This window comes from Lycium barbarum, chromosome 10, assembly GCF_019175385.1.
Source record: "Lycium barbarum isolate Lr01 chromosome 10, ASM1917538v2, whole genome shotgun sequence".
Lineage (NCBI taxonomy): Eukaryota > Viridiplantae > Streptophyta > Magnoliopsida > Solanales > Solanaceae > Lycium > Lycium barbarum.
In genome coordinates, this window is record NC_083346.1 from 13930486 (window position 1) to 13956956 (window position 26471).

Sequence of the window (26471 nt, forward strand, 5' to 3'; positions counted from 1 at the left end):
CACTGCCAGAAATAGTCTAGCAGAATCTTTATTAGGTTTGTTAGCATCCTATATTTTCTACTAAGTTCCTGCATTGGCTATTATAGACCCGAGTAAAGATTCTGCTAGACTATTTCTGGCAGTGTCGTCTTCTTCCTTTTGGACGAAAAACTGCTATAATTTGATTTGAAACCATGTCAAATCTTAACCAACTACTTCAAATTTCAGATATGAGCTCCCCTTCACGTTCCGTTTCTTTTGAGATATCACTCATGTGAAATAGAGCTCGATTGCGGTAATCCAAAATTTGAACAATCATCTTCTTCAACCTTGGGAGTTGCCAAAATCATGTCAAATCTCAACGAAATTGCTTCAAATTTCAGATATGAATTCTCCTCGATGTTCCGATTTTTTGAGACATTAGATTTGACATGGTTTCAGATCAAATGACAGCAGCTGTTCATCCAAAAGGAAGAAGACGACACTGCTAGAAATAGTCTAGCAGAATCTTTATTAGGTTTATTAGCATCCTATAGTTCCTACTAAGCTTCTGCATTGGCTCTTATAGACCTGAGTAAAGATTTTGCTAGACTATTCCTGTCGTCTTCTTTCGTTTGGACGAACAACTGCTGTAATTTGATCTGAAACCATGTCAAATCTTAACCAAACTGCTTCAAATTTCAGTTATGAGCTCCCCTCCACATTCCAGTTCTTTTGAGATATCACTCATGTGAAAATAGAGATGATTGCAGTAATCCAAAATTTGAACAATCATCTTCTTCAACCTTGAGAGTTGTTATAAAATCGATCCAAAATCATGTCAAATCTCAACGAAATTGCCTCAAATTTCAGTTATGAATTCTCCTCGATGTTCCAGTTTTTTTAAGGTATCACTCACTCCAAACGAAGCTCGTTTGTGGTAACCACACTTTCGAATTAGAATTTCGAAGCTTTGTTAATGGCCGTCAATGGCTTCCAGCTCCTCTTTCACGTTTCAGCAACCAAAATGTATATATACTTCAAGTTTAGCTTTCAACGACAATTACACACATAGAAGATGAAGGAATGAGAGAATTTGGGTGTAAAAGAATGATTTTCGGAAAAGAAGAACATGAAAGAAGAAAGAAAGAAAGAAAGAAAGAGAAAGAGAAAGTTTTTTTGTTGAAAAGTTTAAATCTTAACTCCGAAGTTTTTAAAAATACAAAGAGGCCCCCATGTGTTTGCTAATCCCATCATTAGTAATTTTTTGGAGCAAAAATAAATGGAAAAGAAAATGAGGGTCCTGCCATTTAGAAAAAAGTTTTAGGTCCTGCCACCTCAATCATCCAACTAGCTCACTTCCGCTATTCACTTAGGTGGGAGTTCTCGTCTTCTTATTACTTTAAGTTATTTTCAATATTCTTTGGGGATATGCCCGGAGGTCATGTCCAAACCTCACTTTGTGAATTTTCACTGGGTATATTGTTGCATGCCCAGAGGTCATGTGTATTCAGATTTTTGCCAGTATTTTGTTAGAGGCTCATGACTTTAACTAGCATAGCGAATATTATTTCAGTTCCGATTATAATTTAGTGTTTTCATTGGGACATACGATTTGGTATTATCAATTCAGAATTTAGATTCTTTAATTTTACAATAAGTCTATCTTATAGTTAATTCAACGATTATAATACTGAGTACAAGTAAGTTCAAGGTATTTTAGTGTGATTTTCAATTATGTCCTACCTCAGTTTAGGTTTGTAACACCGAAACATGACTTTACTGAGTTATTTTCATAATTGGGGTGACTATTTAAGTAATTAACATAATGTTTGTGTGATTAGACATATCATAATATTTGCAGTTATAAAAAAATTCTAAGAGTAAAATGTTAAGTTTAGTGAAATTATTTTTAAGTTTAAAAAAAATACTCTTTTTTTTTATAACGAATTAAAAAGAAAATAAGTTCGCAAACAATTGAAAACAAATAAGTAATGGAGTACATAAAATGGTCAGGACTGGACGGTGTACAGATCAATCTCAAAACTTATAACAATACCTGTAAACTGAAGCAACAAAGCGTGAGAAAGAGCATTAATTAAGTACACTATTAGTATGGATAATGAAATCCAGAAAAGCCTTTTGAATCTTCTTTCCAGAAATTGCTAGCTTCATTGCCCATAAACTGTTGCACGAAATTACTTGAACCTTCACAAGCTTTATTGGCTGCAGCTCCTTCATGATAGTTCCCTATTTTTGCATGTTGATTATAAAGATTGGACGATTTTGGAGGACTTTTTCCAGTAAGTTGTTGAACAATTGCTCGAAATTCAGAAGGATTCTTGACATTTACCATAACAGGGCTTGATATATACTTCACCTTTATTGGTTCTTTCTTTTTGTTGCTCATTTTAGGAATTGTTACGTCTAATTAGCTTGCATGTAACTGAGGAATATTGAACTCTAATGAGTCATTTATATATATATATAGAGAGAGAAGAAGACCCTCTGAATGAAGGAGAAATTTCCAAGAAATTGGATGTCATCACATATAATTCAAAGTTTACTCTTTTAATCAAAGGAATTAATGAATGAAAGGCATATATGTGGCACCAAATTCTAAAAGTGAATTCTATGAATCTGGCGTCACATATATATTGATTTTCTTGCATAGTGGAGAAAATTATTCAGTTTTAGAACCTTTTTTTTTTTTTTTTCATTTAGAAGCTTCTATTGACTTACTCCATTATTGCTATTTAGGAAGGCAAAGAAATTTTTATTGACCACAATTTTCTTAAATACTTTAAATTATTACATATATTAATTATACTTGTTATATAGTTACATAATATGTAAATTTTATTTTTAAAAATTTAAGATATGTGTAATTTATACAAAAGATTAAATAATTTAACCTCGTGTAAAATGAAATGACGGGAACAATTAGTAAGGATTCTTACTATAAAATAGTACTCCTCTTAGGATCTTTTTTTTCTTTTCATTTAACTTATAAACACCACTCCAACTTGATGTATTTTGATATAACTACGAATGATAATTTACAAAATCATTGTAGCTACTAAATATAAATAAATTAAAAGGCAGTTATTATCAATAATTACCTCTTAGAAGAAGTTACACCAAGTAAAAAATTCCTTTTTTTTGTCCAGATTGCCCTTCAAAGACACTGGTATTTAATTTTGTCCCTCAAAATGCTGGTCTTTCATTTTTTTCCTCCGCCTAATATCATGAGGTTTGGAGTTCGAACCTCAGTAAAAAAAAAAAATCTCAAGTCAGAGTTTCGTAGCAAAATTATCCCTATTCGGGCAAAAGTTAGACCTTAAGGAAAAGTTTTACAAAATTCCTACTGAGTAAAAAAAAAAAAAACAATTTTCCTTACTGCATACCTCTACCTTAAGGTAGAATATTGCTTTAATTACGGTAGAGTTTTGCCTTATGCTTGAAGGAAAAATCTGCCTTAAGAAGAGTTTGCCTTATGTCTGAAGGCAAAACTCTGCCTTAAGTAGAGTTTGCAGTCAAATTTTACCTGATCGGGTAGAGTTTGAGTCAAATTCTGCCTGATCAGGCAGAGTTTGAAACTCTGCTTGAATGCAAAACTCTGTCTTACGAATCCAAACTCTACCTTCCAATTTTTATTTTTATTTTTGACTGAACGGAAGTTCGAACTCAAAACCAAGGGGTTTTAACGAAGGACAAAAATTAAAGACCACCAATTTGAGGGACAAAAATTAAACCCGAATAAGGCCAATCATGCAAATTGCCCATTTTCTATTATAACAGTAGGTTCTAAATAGTTGTGGTTAATTGTCTTTAAGATTATTGAATATTTTAAGGTTAAAAAATAAAATATCTTCAACAGCAAGAGCATTGAAGAATTAAAATTTCACATTTCTTTCCATTAATTTTCAAGTTTTCTACCATTATATCAAGCAAAATGAAGTAGTGAAATTTTGTACTAATATCAAGTTATCGACTTCTAGAATCATGTTATATTATTAGAATATTACACCCTCCTAGTCAATTCATGTAGTAATATTTTTCGTTCCGTGAAATTCAATCTATGTGAACTTTGATCAACACTTAAAAATGTAATTTTCATTAAATTAACATGACAGAGTTGCAACGTATAGTACTTTTCGTATAGTTTCTGAATATCTAATTTTAAATTTTAAAATATTAAATTGATATCATACAATTTAGCTTCGAAGATTAGTCAAATTAATTCTCGATAATGAAAATTTTCACATATTGTTACATTTTCTTATATATTTAGTTCAAAGGTGTATATTGTTCTTTGTTTAGTACTCATTTAGAACTCAAATACGGCAAACAATAAAATACGAATCATGTTACTCAAACACACACACACACACACAAAAAAAAAAAAAAAAACAAAGTTGAAACTTTTGTACAATCCCAAGAAGGAGCTCTCTAAACAATGTCACATGGAAAACTAAAACACATCCGTTATAATGGGGTCCGGAACCAAAATAACTCCAAAAAAAAAAGGGTATGAACCAAAATACCCTAGGAAAAAAAATAGGTACAAAAGTACCTTTAACGCATGATTTTCATTCGATATTGGATTGTCTTATTTTTTTTTTATTTCTTTCTTTCTTTTCTTTCTTTCTTTCTTTCTTTCTTTCTTTCTTTCTTTCTTTCTTTCTTTCTTTCACACATTTTTACATACTTTAGCCATAGATTAATCATGCTTCGAGACTCCAAAACTTGAATATTTTATACAGAACCCTATTTATTTTTGTGCGATTAATAAGGTAGGCTCAACACATCGAGGATACACAAAACTTCGGATTGTCGTTTTAGTGGTTGAAAAGTGCTCGAAGTTCATTTTTGTTTGAAGACATGTTGTCATTAGCTTTAAGTTATTTATGTTTTAGGGTTTCGTGTTATTTTTATATTAATGCGTAACTTTATTTTGACAATTTCACAAATAAAAAAATTAACAATAAATAAAAAATTAACAAATTAATAATCCATAATCAATTAACAAAATATTAATTCATAATCAATTATTTCTGTGTAATTTTTTTTTGTTATACCCTTCAACGCCCAACTAATTGGAGTCCGCAACTTAAATAACTTCAAAAGTGGGGTTGGGTACCAAAATAATCCATTAACGAATAACGAACAATAAGCTAAATCCCGATGTTATACCCCGTACATTTATATGACTAATTATCCGCAAGAAAATCGACTCAAGTTAAAGGCGGAATTATTTTCGGATACGAAATAGAAATTGTTAATTTTCAATTTTAATTAAAACATAAATTGTGTATGAATTTTATTGGTATAAAGATATTATTGGAGATTAGGGGTAAATTAACTATGATTAGATTATTAATTGGGATTAAAATTTAAATCACTTCATTAATTAATTAAGCTTAAAGGGCCATGTGGGCCCCACCCAAAAAAAAAAAAAAAAAAAGGGGAAGCAAATCTGAAAATTTACAAGACAAGGTGGAATATTGAATCATTAAGTGGGGGTGTACGTGTAACATGGTGGGAAACCATATACATAGAATAAGGCAAAGTGCAAATGGCATTTTCCAATGCATTTGTTGGATATCAACTTTCAAGAACAAGAAAGCATATGCATGACTTCTCACGGCCAGATTGAGGTTTTAAAAAAAAAAAAAAAAAATCAGTTTGTAGCTTAATAAAATTCTAAGGAGAAGACAAGGAGATAGAGGTGGAAAAGCAAGAACAAGTATAAAGATTTAAGACACAAATTGGGGTCAAGTATCCAAGGTAAGAATTGGTTATTTCTTTTACATTTAGAATGAGTTGGATGCATTGTGAATATGTATAAAATGGTGCATGTTGGTATTGAATGTTGTTGAAATTTAAAGTTAGCCGTGTGAAGGGCTTATGTGAAGTAATGTTTGAATTTCTTGTACATGTATTAAGGATGGTTTGAATGATGTAGTGTGTTTGAAAGGAATGAAAATTATGGAATTTTGTATGTGGTTGTGTTGAAGCCGTGTAGGAGTTGATTTAAGGAGTTAATGGACTGTTTTATGTGATTTTTATATAATTTTTATGCAATTATGAAAGTAAGATGCTAAATGTGAACTATGGTTGTTATTAATGAATTTGGAAGGAAAACAATGCGATTTGGTAGTTTCGTTGCAATTGTAGAAGTTTCGAATGGAATATGGAAATGGGCGGAATAGTTCGAACCCTTGGATATTGTTTAAAATGTTATTGAAATATGTTTGGGTAATCTTGAGTTAGTTAATGAATATGGAAAAATGTTGATATTAGTTGGAGGGTGTGAAGTTAGAATGGAAGAGTTACATTATGTGGAAAGGAAGGGAAAATTTTTGGATTGTTGGAAATGTTGTATGAATTGCTTAGAATGTCTTTAAGTATTGTTGGTATGGATTCGGGTTAGTATTTAAATATATAAGCATCGATGTTGGCTTGAAGGTAAGTCGTCGAGTTGAATTTATGAAAGTTGTTGAATGATGTAAAAGAGAGTTACTATTATTATTTTGCCTTTCGAATTGGTTATCAATGTTACTAGGTTGGTTATTGTGGTTGTTGTTGTTGATTTTGAGCGAGATAAATTCTCGGGATGGCCTATTTACAGGGGAAGTGCTGCCGAATTTTCTGTAGAATTTAATGATTAGTTTGGAATGAATGGCTTAAGTGCCCTTAGCTAATGATTGGTATTCGTTGGCGTAATTGTAGACCTTGGGGAGCCCGAGGCGTAGATTTGGATTAGCTTTAGATTGGTTATCTTGGAAGTGCGTTCGAGGTATGTAAAGCTATCCCTTTTCTTCTTTTGGCATGTCCTAGGTGTACTAGGATCGGATTCGAGCCTCGGAAAATATTCTGCTCATCGGAATCCGCATTTGAAAATATCCCTCTTTCATTCAATAGAATTGAACCTTTTTTTGTATGCTTTCTTGAAAATTATGCAAACCTTCCCCAAACTTTATGAAAAGTTATAAAATGTCCGTAGAACCTTCGTAGGTGACCCCATAAGCCTAAAATGCGTAATTTGAGCCCACCGCCTTGCTTGTCCCAAGGTGGGCCCACTAGTCCCGGTTTTACCCTTATTGTACTTAAGGCTCGTTTTCGAGCAGTTTTTGGAAAGAAATGTTCTGACTACTCTTTTAACTACTAAACAAAAATTGTTTTAAATAATTCATTAAGTCTTATAAATTGTTTTGGCACTCGGAACGACTTCAGAAAGGTTATGCTTCTGTAATTCATTATGACATCCGAAACTCACTTATTATGATCCCGTCTGACTTCATTGAATTGGTTTGTCATTGATATGCCTCATCGAGTCTCTGAAAATATTTATGATATTTTAACTGCATTTAGTTTCTCGCTACTCTATTCGTGGATGACCCAATGTTTCCCACACTGAGCCCGGGCCAGGATATGTTGTCAAGCGTAATCCTCTGCATTGTTCGCCGTGCCTCGATGTGAGGGGGCAGGTATACGTGTACATGGGTTTGTGGAGTATGCTGTGCCATGTACACATGTTCTGATATGATTTGCCATGGCCATCTGATATGATATACTATGTTACGGGGTTATGCCCCTATTCTGATTCTTCTGTGTTGTGGCACCAGCGTCGGGAGGGTGGCCACGTTCTGTCTGCCGAGTCCCTTGGCAAGGGTCGGATTTGATATGACATATGTTTCTGTACACACTCCGCATGTTTTGAAAATATGTATTTGATACTTTGGATTTTCTACTCACTTTTTCTGTACGTTCTGTACCAGTTATGATTTTGTTTCTGTAATTCAGGCTTTACATATTCAGTACATATTTCGTACTGACCCCCTTTCTTCGGGGGCTGCATTTTCATGCCGCGCAGGTACATATGACAGGTTCGCTGATCCGCCCGCTTAGGATCTTATTCTGCTATTCTGAGGCGCTCTCTTATCCGGAGCCTATATTTTTGGTACAGTCTCCTGCTATTGTATAAATGTACGTCACTCAGGGGTACGACGGGGCCCTGTCCCGTCATATGATTCTGTCGGTCTGTTTAGAGGTCTGTGGACATGTTTGTGGGTTGGGGTCTTTCTGTACAAATGCGTGTATATGTTGTGTTTGGGCGATCTCATTCGCCGCGGCGGCCGGTCCGCATATGTTTAAATGTTGCTTCGTTGGCCCTGTGTGGTCTTTTGTTGGTATTTTTTGTGCGCAGGGTTATTTTGGATAGCCTGTAAAACAAAGGAAACTCTGCCGAAATTTTTCTGGAAATTATCTAACTTTGAAATATAGCCTTGTCGGCTTCCGCTATATACTTGAATGCGTTTGATAAAATTTGAGATAGCATTTGATAGATGTGTTCGGGTGCTCAGATCGGGCACTAGTCACGGCCTATAGGGTTGGGTCGTGACACCCGAATAACGAATAATAAACTAAATCTCAAATAATGAACGATAAACTAAATCCTGAATAACAAACGATAAGCTAAATCCTTAGTTTTGGATTGAACATCATTAACAGAATTTCCGAAAAGGATTAGTTAGTTAACATAATTTTTTGACGAAGGATTAGTTAGTTAATATAAAATTTTGTTCGTTATTACTTTAACTACATGAGTTAAGTAAATTATAATCAACAATACAATATCATGGATTATTCAAAATAACTAATTAAATCCTCCATAACTTATCCTAGTTAAGTAAGTTCTAATTAGAGATTTTTTTTTAGTTAATTTCAAGAATAATGAATAATTTAGTATTTACAAATACGACATCTCCATGGATCTCCGTTAATTATTTGTTAATTATGGCATTGTTAATATATTTATTTCTGAAATTGTTTTTCCCATGTTAATCACTAAATAAATTAGTACATTTTTTTTTACTAATAATATCTTCTCAACGCTCCCGCCGAGGTTTGATCTCTGATGGATGAGATAAAAAAAAGTCAAAAGTCAAAGGCTTTACCATCAAGCCAAGTTGGTTAAAGCAACAATGTAGAACATTGTTTATTATTTTGTATGTTCACTAATGCTATTTAACTTGTTTTCTTAAACTGAATTTGGATCTTGAAATTGGCATTGAAAACATCATTATCACGGGATTATGGAATTGAAATATATTTTTCGCCATTAGATTTAAAAAAGAAATAAATGAAAATTGCGCACGAATTTGGGGGAAAATTGAAATTGAATGGGATAACGGACGTTTTTGGAAAATTTGGGGCGGGCGAACAGCCTTGCGGCAGTTCAGACGCATAGATCTCAAAAAAATACCCAAAATCAAAAAACAAATCGCATCAAATGGACATCCGAGCGCAAAGTTATGATCATTTAAAATTTCACCAACTTACAAAAAAATTAGTGCGCAAAAGGTTTTTTAATGGGTTATTTTGGTACCCAAATCCACTTTTTGGGTTATTTAAGTTGCGGACTCCAATTAGTTGGGGGTTGAAGGGTATAACACACAAAAAAAAATTACACATAAATAATTGATCATGAATTGATATTTTGTTAATTGATTATAAAAATAAAGTTACGCATTAATATAAAAATAACGTGAAACCCTAAAACATAAATAACTTAAAGCTAATGACAACAAGTCTTCAAACAAAAATGGACTTCGAGCACTTTTCAACCACTAAAACGACAATCCGAAGTTTTGTGTATCCTTGATGTGTTGAGCCTACCTTATTAATCGCACAAAAATAAATAGGATTTTATATAAAATATTCAAATTTTGGAGTCTCAAAGCATGATTAATATATGGCTAAAGTATGTAAAAAAAGTGTGAAAGAAAGAAAGAAAAGAAAGAAAGAAAGAAAAAAAATAAGACAATCCAATAACACATGATTTTCATGCGTTAAAGGTACTTTTGTACCTCTCTTTTTTCCTGGGGTATGTTGGTTCATACCTTTTTTTTTGGATTATTTTGGTTCCGGACTCCGTTATAATGTCCATTTAAAAAAGAATTGTTAGAAGAAGCCCATTATAAATTTGATCAAAAAGCTAGAAATATGAACTTTAAATGAAATAAAAAGTTTTTTTACAGAAAAAAATTAAGGCCTCTTGATAAACTTTGGCTTTAGGCCATCAAATATGTTAGAGCCGCCCTTGTGTGGAATATCACTTGTTAAACTTGTTTTTCCTACTTCCATTCGGGAAATTATTTTCCCCATCTTTAAGTAACTTATATTTTCCAAAAACTTTTACCAAACAAATATATTAAAAAACAAAAAAAAAAAAAAAAACAATGTGGAAGTACGTGGGAGTTTAAAGTAGATGCATGGAGAGAAGAACGGTGGTGTAGGGCAGAGAGATGAAGATGATCCGATATTGCAGCAATGTCTTTCTCTTCCACAATTTACACCAAACACACACTAAAGAAGAAAAAGAATACTCAAAAAAATTTACTGTTGGAATACACACACCCCAACAGACTTTGTTTCTCAATCAAATTTCACTACCCATTGTTTATGGACATTACGTTCTTATTATTAGGAGCAAGCGTATATAAGAAGAAGAAGCCTGAATGATTTGAATTTTTATTTTTTTTGAGAATCACAATCAGAGCTCCATAATGGTATGCCCCCTGGCTTAAATGTTACGGTCGTTGTTCCAATTCATATGACACTTTTTGTTAAATTTTGAAACGTTTGCATCATTCAACTAATTCAGGTTTAATAAATTATTCAAATTTATAAAGTTATTTTTGAACCATTAATTGATACTCCCTCCGTCTCAAATTATCTGTCACGATTCTCTTTTACACGTCCTTTAAGAAACATTAATTAGGAAGATTTTTTTTAACTATTTTACTCTTATTAGTATTTGAACAATTATAGCATCACTATAACTACTAAGGGTGAAATGGAAAAGAAAAAAAAAATTCATCTCGAACTTCTAAAACGACAAATAATTTGGGACAACTATTTTTAGAAATCAGACAGATAATTTGAGACAGAGGGAGTAGTTTACATTGTATGAGTAAATTTTCTCTGTTTTAACTTTAGAGGAACAGGTGATAAAAATTATGCTTTTCAGAATTTATATGCTTAGGATTTAGGAAACCGTGATAATCTCCGAATGTGGTAAATTAGGCACAATCTTCCTTGAGTTTCAATGGCTGTTGAACAGTTTTTGGAGTTGGAAAACGTGATGAAATTGATTATTTGAAGAGTAAATTAGGGATTTTGGATCTTGAAGGCCGATTTATCTAACCTAAAGTGTTGAAATTTGGAATTCACTATTTATGTTTTTAATTAGAATTAATGCACACGTGCATTCACAAAGAAGAAGCTAATTACTCCCTCCGCCTCAAATTATTTGTCATTTTAGAAGTTCAAGAAAAAATTAATTATTTTTTTCCTGATTTATCCTTAGTAGTAAAAACACCTCAATAGAAAAGATATTTAATGAAGAGAGTTTTTATGTTTATACATAAATGAGAGTAAAATAGTTAAAATCTCTCCGAATTAATATTATTTTAAGGAGCGTATAAAAGAGAAACACGACAGATAATTTGAGATAGATGGAGTATATTATTAGTATGGTTTTGCATAAGGACTTATACAGGATTATCAGTCTACCTGAAAACTATCTTTTTAATTTGTCCTTCACGATCGTAACAGGTGGAATGAATGGTAAAATTATTGTTTATTAGGTTGCTACATGGAAATGAAGTTTACTGTGTATGAACATGTGTTAGCAACTGTTAAAAAATATCTGGTAGTTTGCCTGTGTGATTGCTTTAGACTTGTAAGCAATGTTTCAAAAACACTTCAGACGTTCATCGGGCGCTAAAGTTCACGGGGCTAATGCCACAGTCTGGTCGAAAACAATGTTTATAATTAGACTAATGTATGTATGCTATAACCTGGTGGAAAACACTTGAATAGATTTGTGTTACACCGTTATATCTCTTTGTTTGATTTACTCATGAGTTTGACTCCTTTTGGTGTTTATTGTTCATTTACATTGCATGACATAAGAGATTGTGTGATCATATGGGAGATAAATTTTTAATGTGATCAACTCTATTGAACCTGCTCTTCTTAATTTCAACTTTTTTATTTTTCGGGCTTCCAGGGCACTGCAGTTAATATAATAGTAGGGTCTCATGTATGGGTTGAAGACCCGGAGGTAGCTTGGATTGATGGAGAAGTAAAGAAAATAACAAATGGGGAAGCAGAGATTCAGAGGACCGATGGAAAGAAGGTACTTTGTTCTGCATTTTAATTGCTAATTACTTCTTTCATTTCTTGATATTTATTAAGCACTTTCTTACAGCAATTTACCTTAGAACTAAATTGGGTATTTACTTCCTTATCTTATAGACCTCCTATGATACTGAGTTTTGCACCCATCATTCAAGACCATTTGCATGCTGCTGAATGAAAAATATTATGGAATCATTGTTTTTATCTAATTCTTATAGGTGGAACAGTTAATACGATAACCTTATCTCATGCACCCTTAGCGAAGCATCCCTTAACAAGAAACGAAATTAGTGGATGATAGAAATGACTTTCTGAACTCCTTATTTAATAGAAGAAGAGACTACAAATAATATATCTGTTCCTGTTAGTTAACATGTCGGTTTGATAAAGGCAGGCTATCCTGTTTTTTGGATGATACATCACACCATAATATGTCGTCCTCTCATGCTTCAGGTTGTTAGGAAATTGTCAAAACTTTATCCAAAAGATGTGGAAGCTCCTGCTGCGGGTGTTGATGACATGACAAAACTATCCTATTTGCATGAGCCTGGAGTACTGCAGAACCTCAAAACGCGATACGAACTCAATGAGATTTACGTAAGATACTGTAGTGATTGTTTGAATTATGTCTGATTTTAAGCTCTTTCTTATGTTACAGTACAGACAACAGCGCCTATCTCTTAATATTTGATATAATTACAGACTTATACAGGAAATATCTTAATCGCAATAAATCCATTTCAAAAATTGCCTCATTTGTATGATTCACACATGATGCAACAATACAAGGGAGCACCATTTGGAGAATTAAGCCCTCATGTCTTTGCCATTGCAGATGTTGCTTACAGGTTCCTCCCAGTTTAAGCACAATAATTACAATAATTTTCGTCTTATTATAGCATGATATATCGAACAGCCTTTGCTGGAAACAGGGCAATGATCCATGAGGGGAAAAGCAATTCTATTCTTGTTAGTGGTGAAAGTGGAGCCGGTAAAACTGAGACAACCAAGATGCTTATGCGATATCTTGCTTTTCTGGGTGGCCGTGCAGCAACTGAAGGGCGCACAGTAGAGCAACAAGTCCTTGGTGTAAGATAACATATCATTGATACCTATGTTGCATCCCTCCTTTGAAAAAAAAAAATTGATAACCTATTATGTGCTCTTTAATTTTTCAATCACCCCTCACTTTTTAACACAAATTTCCTCTACTTTTGTTTTTTTTTAATTTTCTGCTGATTTAATATTTATTCTCATGGATCTTTGCATGAACCCATTCAAGTGCAGTCTAATCCTGTTCTTGAAGCATTCGGCAACGCGAAGACTGTTAGAAATAACAATTCCAGGTCAAGCTCTTTAGCACTTGTGCATTTCAGCATTTGCTTTTCACATGATGCAGTTATATGTAATTTCGACTTGGATTAATTATTCTGCGATACATATTCCATCAAAAAGTGCACATTGAACTGCTTGTTTTACTACTATTTTTCCTTGTAATAGATAAGCTATTTTTGAAGTTTACTTGTGATTGCAGATAATCAATACCAAATAATTATGTTAACATATTAGATTGAAGCTGTTTAATTTTCTCCTTAACCTAAAATTGCTGCAGCCGTTTTGGCAAATTCGTTGAGATTCAGTTTGACAAACATGGAAGGATATCAGGAGCAGCAATCAGGACCTATCTCCTCGAAAGATCCCGTGTTTGCCAAATTTCTGATCCTGAGCGCAACTACCACTGTTTTTACCTTCTTTGTGCGGCCCCCCAAGAGGTAATTTTCTGTTGCAATACGAACTTCGAAGACATTATGAATGTTTTGTGGGTTTGCATCAACTCTCTTTGGTGATAGTATGTTGCTGAGAATCTTCCTAATCACTGTAGGAGATTGAGAAGTATAAGTTGGAACATCCCAAATCATTTCGCTATCTTAACCAGTCAAAGTGCTACGAACTAGTTGGTGTGAGCGATGCAGAGGAGTACCTTGCCACTAGAAGAGCAATGGATGTTGTGGGAATTAGTAAACAGGACCAGGTATATATCTCAAACAGCTTTGCCAGCTTCATGTTTCTACTTTCCTTTCAATAAAGAAGAAGTAAACACTACATCTAACTCCACCCACCCCCCGGGCTCCCTCAGGAAGCAATTTTTAGAGTTGTTGCTGCAATTCTTCATCTTGGTAATATTGACTTTGCAAAAGGAAAAGAGGTTGATTCATCAGTTATTAAAGAGGAAAAAGCCAAACTTCATCTCAAAACTGCAGCAGAGCTTCTGAGGTACGGAACATTCTTAATGTCACCTTCCATATTCAAATGTTATGTGGCTGTGATAATGGTTGGATTCTGATTTTCCTAATGTTTTAGGTGTGACCCTGTAGCTTTGGAAGATGCATTGTGCAAAAGGGTGATGATCACCCCCGAAGAAGTGATAAAACGTAGCCTTGATCCTCGCAGTGCTGAAATAAGTAGGGATGGTCTTGCTAAAACAATATATTCTAGACTATTTGACTGGTAAGAAGCTTAATATGATTTATCACCATACATGGCTAATGTACTAGCTATTGTCTCTTGCAAGGCACTGAAGACTTAATATGTTTATTTGTTTTTTATATCTTAACTTTAAAAGGGAACTTCTGTCACAATTTATGTGAAGGGGAGTACGAGAGTCAAAGTGCCTAGTTTTCAGTGTGAATTCGGGCATAGATTCCATAAATTTTTTGAAATAAAATTTATATATTTGAAAACTAAATGAAACGTACTATAGGGCAACAGGGTTAATAATTCAAATATTTAAAAAGATTTTGAGAAAATCGAAGTCAAAGAAAAAACTGTTTGACTCCCAAATAGTAGCACCTTCACATAAAATGGGATGGAGTATTATTTACAATTATTGTAATTCAAGGATGTTATAAAACTTGTTTGCTGTGATAGTAACAAATAAAGAGTGCAATTGTGAAAGAAATGTGTTGATTTGAGATATTAGACTCACTAAAACTAACCATGAATTGGAAAGAAAGGAGAAGAGAAAATATATGCCACGTTGAAGCCAATATGTATATGTACATATATATTACATATTATATGAATGTGTGTATGTACTCACACACAGAGAGATGCTTTTGTAATTTTTTTTCCTGAATCAGCATCCACATGGATTCAGACTTGAAAATAGTTTCCAAAGTTTAGTGCATGATTGATTAACTAATTTCACAGATGTAAAGTTTTTTTTGCCTCTTGGGAAATGCAGGTTGGTAGACAAGATAAATGTTTCAATTGGACAAGATCCCCAGTCTAAATGTCTCATTGGAGTCCTTGATATCTATGGTTTTGAAAGCTTTAAGCACAACAGGTAGCTGCGAGTCTTTAGCTCGCCTTTCCAATTACTATAACATTGTTTCATTTAAACGAAATGTCTGCATGAGTGTTCAACGATTTGCAACTCTTGTTTTTGTGCCTCATTATATCATGCTTTGCAGCTTTGAGCAATTCTGCATAAACTATACAAATGAGAAGCTGCAGCAACATTTCAATCAGGTAGACTTTGCTTATATTGCTGGCAATGTTAGCATTGATTTATGCATTATTTCTCAGACCTTTTGTGGCTTTACAGCATGTCTTCAAAATGGAACAAGAAGAATACGAAAGAGAGGCCATTGATTGGAGCTACATTGAGTTCGTGGATAACCAGGATGTTTTAGATCTTATCGAAAAGGTAGTTGCAGTTTCCTCTGAATTCACAACTTGAGAATTATTAGTTTGTTAAACAGAGGTTTAAGTTCATCCAATGATTATTTTATTAAAGTGGCAAGGTTGAGGTCTCATGACTCAAAGGTCTTGTGTTCAATTCTTGCTGGTAACATTTTCTTTATGCCAACAGTACATGGCATCACCTCTTTCAAATAACAAATAACAAATTTATGTTCAAACTTAATGATTAGAATTTGGACTTCTACTTACCTTTTCAAAAAAAAAAAAAAAAAAGAGTAAAAAGATGGACTTCTAGGTTATTATACAGCAAAAACACATAGATTTCAAAATTTTCTGTAATAACATCACAAACGTCTTGCGAAATGTGTTGCATTAGTTATTGGATAGTTTTTTTTTAAAAAAGAAAAGATCATAAGTATTTTTATGGCTACTTATCAAGATGTAATGTTCTGGTTGTACATGATTATTGGGTTGTTATTATCGAAAAAGAAATATCTTCTTGCTTACTGGATCCCAGGTAATTGAGAAATTTAGAATTTAGGTAATAAATGCACGAGGTGTATATTAGGAAAAGGTTGAGTTGTTAGGGTAATTGAATAGTGTAATTCTCTATGCTGCTCTGCTTCCTTAGAGAAGGAAAGCTATGATGAAACTATTTCTCCATAGTGTAAAAGATCTGCGAAAAAGAAATACTAAACATAGGAGTCTATCTAGAGTGACTAACAAAACACCCTCACTTGAAAATTAAGGAAAAATCTCAACTTTTGACCAGCATCTCACTGAAACTATGCAGCATGAAAGATCCACAACAGACTTCTAACTTATCATTTACAAAAGGAAATATTAATGCTGCTCAAAATGTTACAATTAGTTCTGTAATTGTGGTATTTCTCTTTGCAGAAACCAGGTGGAATTGTTGCTCTGCTAGATGAAGCTTGGTAAGATATATCCCATCTTAGTCTTTATTATGAAAATTAATCGTATGCCACTTAATTGTTACTTAAGACTTCTGTATACTTTTTGTATGGTAATAGTTGAGTTTAAGTTTGTAACTCTGTTTAAGCTAACTGATAAAGTTTGTTATCATTATTTACTTTCATTGTCCAGTATGTTCCCAAAGTCAACACACGAAACATTCTCTAACAAGCTATATCAGACATTCAAAGTTCACAAGCGCTTTGTTAAGCCCAAACTGTCTCGTACGGATTTCATAATTTCACATTATGCTGGAGAGGTGAGTCTGATTTAAAACAGCTATTTAAAGTGATTTTCCATGCACATTTCCTAATATAATCCATTTTTTATTAGGTGCAATATCAATCTGACCAATTTCTAGACAAAAACAAGGACTATATAGTGCCTGAACATCAAGACCTCCTATGTGCTTCAAAATGCTCTTTTGTAGCAGGACTCTTCCCTTCATTAGGTGAAGAGACTTCAAAGTCTTCAAAATTTTCTTCAATTGGTTCACGCTTTAAGGTATTCTTGCATTTACTTGTTGGGTCACTGCTCATTTTGAGCCTTATTTGATTTATGTACATGATGAAACTCTGTGTTACCTTTTTCTATATGCTGACCGTTATTAGTCTTCCTTCTGAAACTGTCAGTTTTTCATGTGCTGATGATATACAAACTTGAAATGCAGTTACAATTGCAGCAGTTGATGGAGACGCTGAATGCTACACAACCTCACTACATCAGATGTGTAAAGCCTAATAATCTCCTAAAACCTGCTGTATTTGAAAATGACAACATTATGCGACAATTGCGCTGTGGTGTAAGTCATCTCCATCTTAGCAAATCCCCACCTTGGGAGAGGGGAAACATAGATGTTTGTTTACTTGTGATAGTTATTGATTATAACCAACTGGATTTTCTTTTAAGGGTGTTTTAGAGGCAATTAGAATCAGTTGTGCTGGATTCCCTACTCGCCGCCCTTTCTTTGAATTCACACACAGGTTTGGGCTCCTAGCGCCAGAGGTTTTGGAAGGGAGGTATGTATCTTCTTTTAGTTTGAACAAAATGTCAAGAGCCACACTACTTTGAGATGTCTTACATAGGCTGAATTTGTTTGAAAAGTATTTTTTCTAGGATTCACCAGATGATTCTGAATCGTAGATATTTTTGCATGGCAGCTATGACGAAAAAACTGCTTGCAAGAAGATTCTGGAAAAATGGGGGCTGCAAGGATTTCAGGTAATCCTAGTTTTTCTTCCTCCTTGAGGTATCATTCTACTGGGATCAGAATGCATCTATTTCATCAGTATAGTCTTTATATTTCTGATTCACATATTCTGAGGAGAAGGGATCATTTCCTTCCTAAGGTCACGAAACATCCATAAACCTGTACTCCACATTAGTATCAAGCATGCTATCTGCAAATGCCATTGGAAAGGAAAATTTGCAGCCACAGAATGAGATTCAGTGATTAGTTCCACTTTGCTTTCACAGATAGGAAAGACTAAGGTATTCCTAAGGGCCGGACAGATGGCCGAGTTGGATGCACGACGAGCAGAGGTTCTTAACAATGCAGCCAAAGTTATACAACGACGAATAAGAACTCACATTGCTCGTAACCAATTCGTAGCATTGAGAAGAGCTGCTATAGCTTTACAGTCTTTATGTAGAGGTGAGACATCTTAAAACTATTGAAGATCCATGGCAAGTTCATAATGGAAAACAATCTTAAGGGTTGAACTACATCTTCTTTGCAGTGTCTGCTTCTTTTTTGTCTGTTTCAAGCTCCATCCGAACAAAAACCCATAAAGGACAAAAGAAATAATGGAAGAAACAAATAGGCACTTGGCAGAGTAAAATTAATCTCAACAAATAGGCATTTGGTAGAGTAAAATTAATCTCACAACACATGATCTATTTTTCATATTTTAGGTAAACTGGCATGCAAAGTTTATGTGCAAATAAAGAGGCAAGCAGCTGCTATAAAAATTCAGAAGACCGCACGCAGGCATCATGCTAGAAAGGCCTATAGGAAACTCCAGGTCTCAGTGCTCGTGGTGCAGACTGTTTTGCGAGCTATGGATGCTCGTAAGAGATTCAGATTTAGGAAGCAAACTGAAGCTGCAATAATGATTCAGGTAGAAGTCCTGTGTGCTATGTGTTGCATGATTTATCTGGTATTGATGCAAGTCTAAGATTAGTCATTATCCTCCTCAGGCACGGTGGCGTTGTCATAAAGCTTCTTCATATTATAAAAGGCTTAAAAGAGGAGTACTTGTTGCACAATGCAAATGGAGGGGAAAATCTGCCAAAAAGGAACTAAGGAAGCTTAAAATGGTAAGCGAACAACTTTGTAATCCAGTAGGAAACACAAAACACATCTCTGATTAGAGTGTCTCATGACTCCATAATCATTAGTGTACTTTGCAAGCTAAGTAATGAAGTTTACAGCCCTACTGGTTTCTACCAGAGAGGATGCTAGAGAAAGATTATAGATGAAAATAATTCACCTTTTCTGAACCCTAACTAATGCTGGTTCACCAAGAGATAGCACAGAATCCGATTAAGCTGCATAAGGCTGAATTGGAGTATGGATATGCGTTTTGACCTTGCTATTTGTTACGTTTTTCAACTACATGCAGGCTGCAAGGGATACTGGTGCACTCAAAGAGGCAAAGGATAAGCTTGAAAAACAGCTGGAGGAGCTTACATGGCGGTTGCAACTGGAAAAACGTCTAAGAGTAATATCATGTTTTAACTCATCTTTTAATTGTATAGATCACACTTTCAAAGTACACTTATGCTTTGTGCAACTGTGGCTAGATACGTGCAGATGCATTACTCTCAAGAAGAAACTCTTACTAGCATGCTAAATTTCCTAAGAATCTTGCATCCTGTTGTTAGATACTATAATTTTCAGCATTTCTGTGTTACACCATTCTCTACCCATACAATTGAGTGAAATTTTTACTCAAACCATTATGCAGACTGACTTGGAAGAATCAAAAGCACAAGAGATGGCAAAGTTGCAAGAGGCTTTGGAAGCAATGCAAAAAAAAGTTGATGAAGCAAATGCATTGGTGGTCAAGGAACGAGAAGCTGCAAAAAAGGCTATTGAAGAAGCACCTCCTGTAATCCAGGAAACTCCAGTTTATGTTGAAGATACTAAGAAAGTAGAATCTCTAATGGAAGAAAATAACAGTTTAAAGGTAATCCAATTTACAAGGATCTCATTCTGTTGTGGTGCTGAATATGACAATCTATTGATCATTAAATGCTTGAGAAGAAGGTTAAAAACTGTTTACAAATAAGTTTCATTGATACAGCCCTATTTATACCATTGAAGGGCATACCAGTTTTTCTCTAAAAAGAAAAATATGTACAATAATAGGAAAAGATATTATGCCCCGAATCTAAAACTAAACTAGGAAATAAATCTGGTTATTGAAGACTGACAGTCTGTCTGGTCTTTCCTTCAAATCAGAGACTACCTGGAAATGACACTGATTTCTTCGCATGATTTGTGGATTCATTCATGGAATTGAACATTTTATAATAATGTGAACGAATCATATGAAGTTTCAAACAGTCTGACTAGTATTCCAAAAATCTAGTATCTTTCAAATGCGATCAGGCTGGTTTCAAGATAGTTTGTTCTTTGAGAAAACCTTGCATTTGATTCATAATTCAATGAAAAGTAATTGTTGTGTCAGAAGAGTAACCGTTTCCTACTCAAGTTGCTTTTGATAGTATTTCAGCAGCCTGATCAAACACGCTTGAGAACCGATATTTTTATCACATGTTGACTTAATGGAATTTAAGATCATTGTATTCCTGGAGTAGTTTGAAATAAGTGACGTTAAAAAATTAAGGTTCAAAAATTAAAACTTAAGTTTACTTATTTCATATACTTGAACTCCAATAGGATAGAGTTGGTCCATTAGGTGATCTCATAATGCTCAAAAGTTGAAGGGGAAGTCTACTTAGGGTAGTCGGACATTTTACGAATTGTGCTGAAAAAAATTATGATCATCCACTAGCGACAGAGGGTGCCATTAACATGTCAAGCAATATAAGGTTGCATTCTCCGCATCTACTTTGGTCTTTTTGTTTGCTTTTGCATTTGTGGTGCCTTCCCTTTATGACGGAAGATGTTCAAACAGACAATGTACATATTTGTGGTGGATGAGGTTCTTTGGGTCCACATACAAATAACTGACCACCATGGGCGAAAACGAGTACTGCTTATGAGATCAGGGAGTGTCAAACTAGTAGATTCCCAAGATGTACCACCTATGACTAGTTAGCAGAAACTAAGATGTTAAAAACATAGTTTTAGCAAGAAGGGTCCCAGACTGCCTTGATGGATCCTTAGTTGTACAGGTGCATGAGGTGGAAAGGATTTGAAAGCCCATTACAGTTTAGTAACTTCCCAGCATATAGGTTCAGGAAATTTTGTTGTGTACAAGCATTATGCTTGGAAGTTTCTACCCGGTTAGAGCTGAAATGTAAAGTTGTATGCAGCAGCTGGGTCCAAATGCACATTCATTTGTAGTTCCGGCTGCAGAGACTTGTGGAAGAGTAAATACTGACTATTTATGTTTTTGTGGCTTAATCAAAGAACAAATTAGATAAAAATAAAGGTAAATGGTAATATCATTTCATAACATCCCCTAAAAGGATCATAATATGAAATGGTACTCGCCCATGCTCTTGTGCTTAGCTTATACTCTTTGTCAATCTCTGTGTGTTCTGTCCAGGTTTCTCTAGAACAAGAAAAGCAGAACTCTGATGACTGGAAACAGAAATATACTGAGGCTCAAGAATCTGGGGAAGAAAGTCGCAGGAAGTTGGAAGAAACAGAAAAAAGAGTTGTTCAACTCCAGGAATCCCTGAAAGGGTAATCAGATTGCTCTGACTGTGCTTTATTTCAGTTATATTCTGTTCCAGCTTATAACACGAACTTTATTTTTATTGTAGATATAGATATGCATTTTTGTCTTGCAGTGTTGAATGAGCTAGAAGATTAACACTGCATGCTGATGTGACTAATTCAACTTAAAATTATCGTTAAAAGTTATTGGATAACTCTTACAGCAATGATGCAGTTGAGAGTTTCCATCAGAACATTGTACACAATGAAATATTGACCTACCAATAGGATGTTGATTGTGAAAGAAAGAATATGGTCACCCGAGCGAAAACATTGAAGTAGTCGGTAGAGTAGGCCTAGGATATTGTGAATTAAATTTGGTGCACTTAACCTATAGGTGATGAACAGCTTTACTTCAACTATTTTCATGATGCATTCTCTACACCATGATGTTCAAACGACAAATAGAATTGTCAGTCCACTTGTTTTTCCGAGAACTTTAATAGTAGTCATGTGTAGATAATGCTTGGAAGTTTGAAAAAGGTTACTAGCATTTTGCAACTAGGATTTTAATGTAATATGATTGTGTTGCATTTTTCCATTCATAAAAGAACTATTTAGCTTTTGTTTATTTTTGTGTTGCCACTGACCCCTGCAAAATCAGGTTAGAGGAGAAGATGACAAACTTAGAGTCGGAGAACAAAGTTTTCCGTCAGCAAGCTGTATCAATGGCACCTAATAAGTTCCTTTCTGGACGCTCTAGATCTATTATCCAGGTATTGCTGTTTCACATGTAGTTTCTTTGGAGGATTCAAGAATGGAAGAATCTGACATTTTCTGTTCAATTGACAGAGAACTGAGAGTGGTCGAAGTTTTGAGGATAATAGAATGCACGTGGTAATTTACCTTCTTTATAAAACATGTGTTGCCAAATTCTACTTACATGCCTACAAATTTTGTTACTCATATTCTCATTTGCATTATTTAGGATCTTCATAGCCCTTCATTGAACCAAAGGGAAATTCCTGAAGCAGATGACAAACCGCAAAAGTCACTTAATGAGAAACAGCAAGAGAACCAGGAGTTGCTGCTTCGTTGTATCGCACAAAACTTGGGTTTTGCAGGAAACAGGCCAATTGCAGCCTGCATCATTTATAAGTGCCTTTTGCAGTGGAGATCTTTCGAAGTTGAGAGAACCACTGTGTTTGACCGAATCATCCAGACTATTGGTCATGCTATTGAGGTTTGAGCTACAACACCCAGTTCTCCTTATACTTTATGTCCTCACTTTTTAAAACTATAATTGTTTCTTATAATTCCATTTCTGGTTGGCACAGAAAACCCAGGACAATAATGATGTACTGGCTTATTGGCTGTCAAATGCTTCAACTCTTCTATTGCTACTTCAGCGTACACTCAAAGCAAGTGCTGCTGCAGCAATGACCCCTCTACGTCGTCGATCCTCATCGGCATCTCTGTTTGGGAGGATGTCGCAGGTAGGAAGTCAAAAGATATAAACAAGTTCAGTACTTTTTCTTGAGGAAGTTTAAGACTAGCTCCTTTTAGATATTCATTGTTATTGATTTTCCAGAGTTTCCGTGGAAACCCTCAAGGAGTCAATCTCTCCTTTGTGACTGGAGGAGTTGAAACTTTACGCCAAGTAGAAGCAAAATACCCTGCCTTGCTGTTCAAGCAGCAACTTACAGCATATGTGGAGAAAATTTATGGAATGATTCGTGACAATTTGAAAAAGGAGATTTCTCCATTGCTGGGGTTGTGTATCCAGGTATGTGGAGAAAATATCTCCAGAGACATTTCTATGTCTCTTGGATTGTGTTTTGTTTGCATTATGTATAACTCTTAATACTCTACCTCATTTTTCCATTATGTTGAATCTTTTCCTTTGTCATTTTCATGTAAACAATTTTGTTGGATATTAGGCACCACGAACTTCAAGAGCAAGCTTGGTTAAAGGGTCCTCACGTTCAATAGCTAATACAGCAGCTCAGCAAGCTTTGATTGCCCATTGGCAGGGAATTGTGAAGAGCCTGGGGAACTTCTTGAACACATTAAAAGCAAACCATGTTAGTGAAGCTGATTTTTCCCTTTGATTTCAATTATTTTGAACCCCTTTCCAGAAAAACAATTTGTTCCTAGAGAATTTTTTATCCAGAAACCATTGGCTCAGCTGAGTTAACAATGTCACAAGTCTTTAGATGGTTATTAAGATTAGAAATAGTACATAAACCTTTGATTCCAAAATATTATGAAGCTTACTTCTCGTCTTGCTTTTCCTGACTTAATACTTTCAGGTTCCCCCATTTTTAGTTCGTAAAGTATTCACTCAGATATTTTCATTCATCAACGTTCAGCTTTTTAACAGGTGCACCTATAGACTTTTGTTTGCGTGCAGTTTTATACAATGCATTTAAAAGTTCCCTCATGTGATTGTCAAATTTTCACAGCCTTCTCTTAAGACGGGAGTGCTGTTCATTTAGCAATGGTGAATACGTCAAAGCAGGACTGGCGGAATTGGAGCATTGGTGCTTCACTGCAACTGATGAGGTATGCTCCATCAGATATTTTGTTAACTTGGTTTCCTAAAAGTCATATTTGATCCCCCAAGTGAAAAACAAAAACAAAAACAGTATGCAGGATCAGCATGGGATGAGCTGAAGCATATCAGACAAGCCATTGGTTTTCTTGTAAGCATTTACATTTAACTTTCTTCTCTCATTTTTAAAAATGGGATGGTAGAGTTCTCAAAAGTTCCTCACTTTTCTTGCTGCAGGTTATACATCAAAAACCCAAAAAGACACTGGATGAAATAAGCCATCAACTCTGTCCAGTGAGTGATATCAATTTGAAGGAAGAATTAGCTGGAATGTCATTCAAGGTCACTAATAATACCTTTTTTCATCCAGGTGCTTAGCATCCAGCAATTGTATAGGATCAGTACAATGTACTGGGATGACAAGTATGGTACACACAGTGTGTCAGCGGATGTAAGTTTCTATGGATGCTATTACTCAACGTAGGTTAGAGTCATATTCTTCAAAAGATATAATTCAGGTAACATGTTTCTACAGTAAAATTAACCAAGGACAAGGTTTTTATGCAATTTTATTAGGTCATATCCAGCATGAGGCTGTCGATGACTGAAGATTCAAATCATGCAGTCAGCAACTCTTTTCTCTTAGATGATGATTCAAGGTTAGCATCAATGCTTGTAATTGGTAGAAATTGATACCTTGCTTTTGTGTGGTGAATTTCCTTTGAATCTCACTAGGACTAGATCTGAAAAGTAGTCTCAAACAGTTACCGAAAATATCAGCGACTCCCAGTTCAGGTTTTAAACATTTAGGGAAACACTATAATTTTATTGTTACAATTTTAGCTTATATAGAGGTATGTTATCAAGCAGAAGCTTACCAGTGAGTAAGGTGCAGATGAATGTGCATAAGACAGGACTATTAGTGTTGTCTTAGTAAACTTCCTTTTTATGCTTCTTTGAGCCAATAGCTGATGTTTCTTAATGGTTCAATTTTCAGCATCCCGTTTTCAGTTGATGACATATCAAAATCAATGGAACAAATAGATATAGCTGACATTGAACCTCCTCTTCCTCTCCGGGAGAATTCAGGCTTTAGCTTTTTGCTGCCTCGCACAAACTAATCCAGTCAATTTGAGGCACAGGACGTCTTCATCTTCAGTTCACATAAGAGGGAATAGATGATTATCTGGCTACTGTTGTGAATGTTCTTTAGTAGAAGATCTAACTTATTAGTTTCTGTAAACTTCAACTGCCTCAGACGCATGGGGCACCAAAGAAGAGCATGAGGAAGATCTATATAGCATGATTTGCCCAAATCATAGAAGCATTGTTGCACTCATCTCTATACATAATTTTCATTTCACTTTGTAATACAAGTAGGAAAGTTATGAATTAGTTGTATACAACTAGGTCCATATTTCATAAACATGCAGTTGCAGCACTCTAGTTCTGGAAGAGGAGGCGTGAACGAGAATACACAAAAAGTTAATTGATCTGTATTTATATTAAAGTAAGTATCTTTTTTACCATTGTGGTCGGTCCGGCCCTTCCCTGGACCCCGCGCATAGCGGGAGCTTAGTGCACCGGGCTGCCAAATGCAGTTGCAGTACTCTAGTTCTGGAAAAGGAGGCGTGAACGAGAATACACAAAAAGTTAATTGATCTGTATTTATATTAAAGTATTTTTTTGACCATAGAAGCTGTCCCAGTGTTTGTAGTGTAAAGAAAGATCGTGAGTTTCTGGACACATATGGAGCTAGCTTCTTTTACAATTTTACACAATTGTTCATAGTCTGTACATACTTTTCATCTTTTTTCTGCAAGAGTACTGTGATACCAGGATGGACTATTTTTGGTCGATTCATGAACACGACAGCCATGAATGCTGGAGAATTTGCCTAATAAAATGTCCTTGGAGATTAGGAGCCCCAGTTAGATTCAGGTGTTATACGAGCTTTTTGGCTCAGCTAATAAACAAAATACTTTTTAAAGAAAATGTCCTTAGAGATGGTGGAGCACCAGTTGGGTTCACGTTCGAGCCCACCATGCAAACTTATTCCGGCATTTAAGTGGAGAAGGGCAGAAGGGTAGAGGCAAGCCCATTATTCCCAAGTTTCAATGGCCGCGGTTGATAGTAAAGATTGGACCTAGACTGATTTCTCAGTTATTAAAGCAGACGCTACTGTCATGTAATATAGCATCATATAAAGCA

At 34.8% G+C, this 26471-nt stretch overlaps 1 protein-coding gene across 1 annotated transcript; it reads left to right on the top strand.

The window, feature by feature from the left end:
* The first annotated feature begins 12043 nt into the window (after nucleotides 1-12043).
* Nucleotides 12044-26245, top strand: LOC132612588 (myosin-11-like). The gene is made up of 37 exons (XM_060326669.1): nucleotides 12044-12169; nucleotides 12625-12768; nucleotides 12874-13019; nucleotides 13104-13260; nucleotides 13459-13517; nucleotides 13784-13943; nucleotides 14054-14203; nucleotides 14309-14445; nucleotides 14533-14679; nucleotides 15416-15517; nucleotides 15645-15702; nucleotides 15779-15880; nucleotides 16777-16814; nucleotides 16984-17110; nucleotides 17185-17355; nucleotides 17522-17653; nucleotides 17761-17870; nucleotides 18012-18072; nucleotides 18328-18505; nucleotides 18766-18971; nucleotides 19051-19170; nucleotides 19476-19574; nucleotides 19821-20042; nucleotides 21594-21733; nucleotides 22371-22482; nucleotides 22559-22603; nucleotides 22695-22949; nucleotides 23044-23202; nucleotides 23298-23492; nucleotides 23647-23790; nucleotides 24019-24089; nucleotides 24172-24271; nucleotides 24355-24411; nucleotides 24498-24554; nucleotides 24631-24711; nucleotides 24837-24919; nucleotides 25258-26245. The coding sequence occupies exons 2-37, from the start codon at nucleotides 12691-12693 to the stop codon at nucleotides 25379-25381; spliced, it is 4383 nt and encodes a 1460-aa protein (XP_060182652.1). The 5' UTR covers nucleotides 12044-12169; nucleotides 12625-12690; the 3' UTR covers nucleotides 25382-26245.
* The last annotated feature ends 226 nt before the right edge of the window (nucleotides 26246-26471 follow it).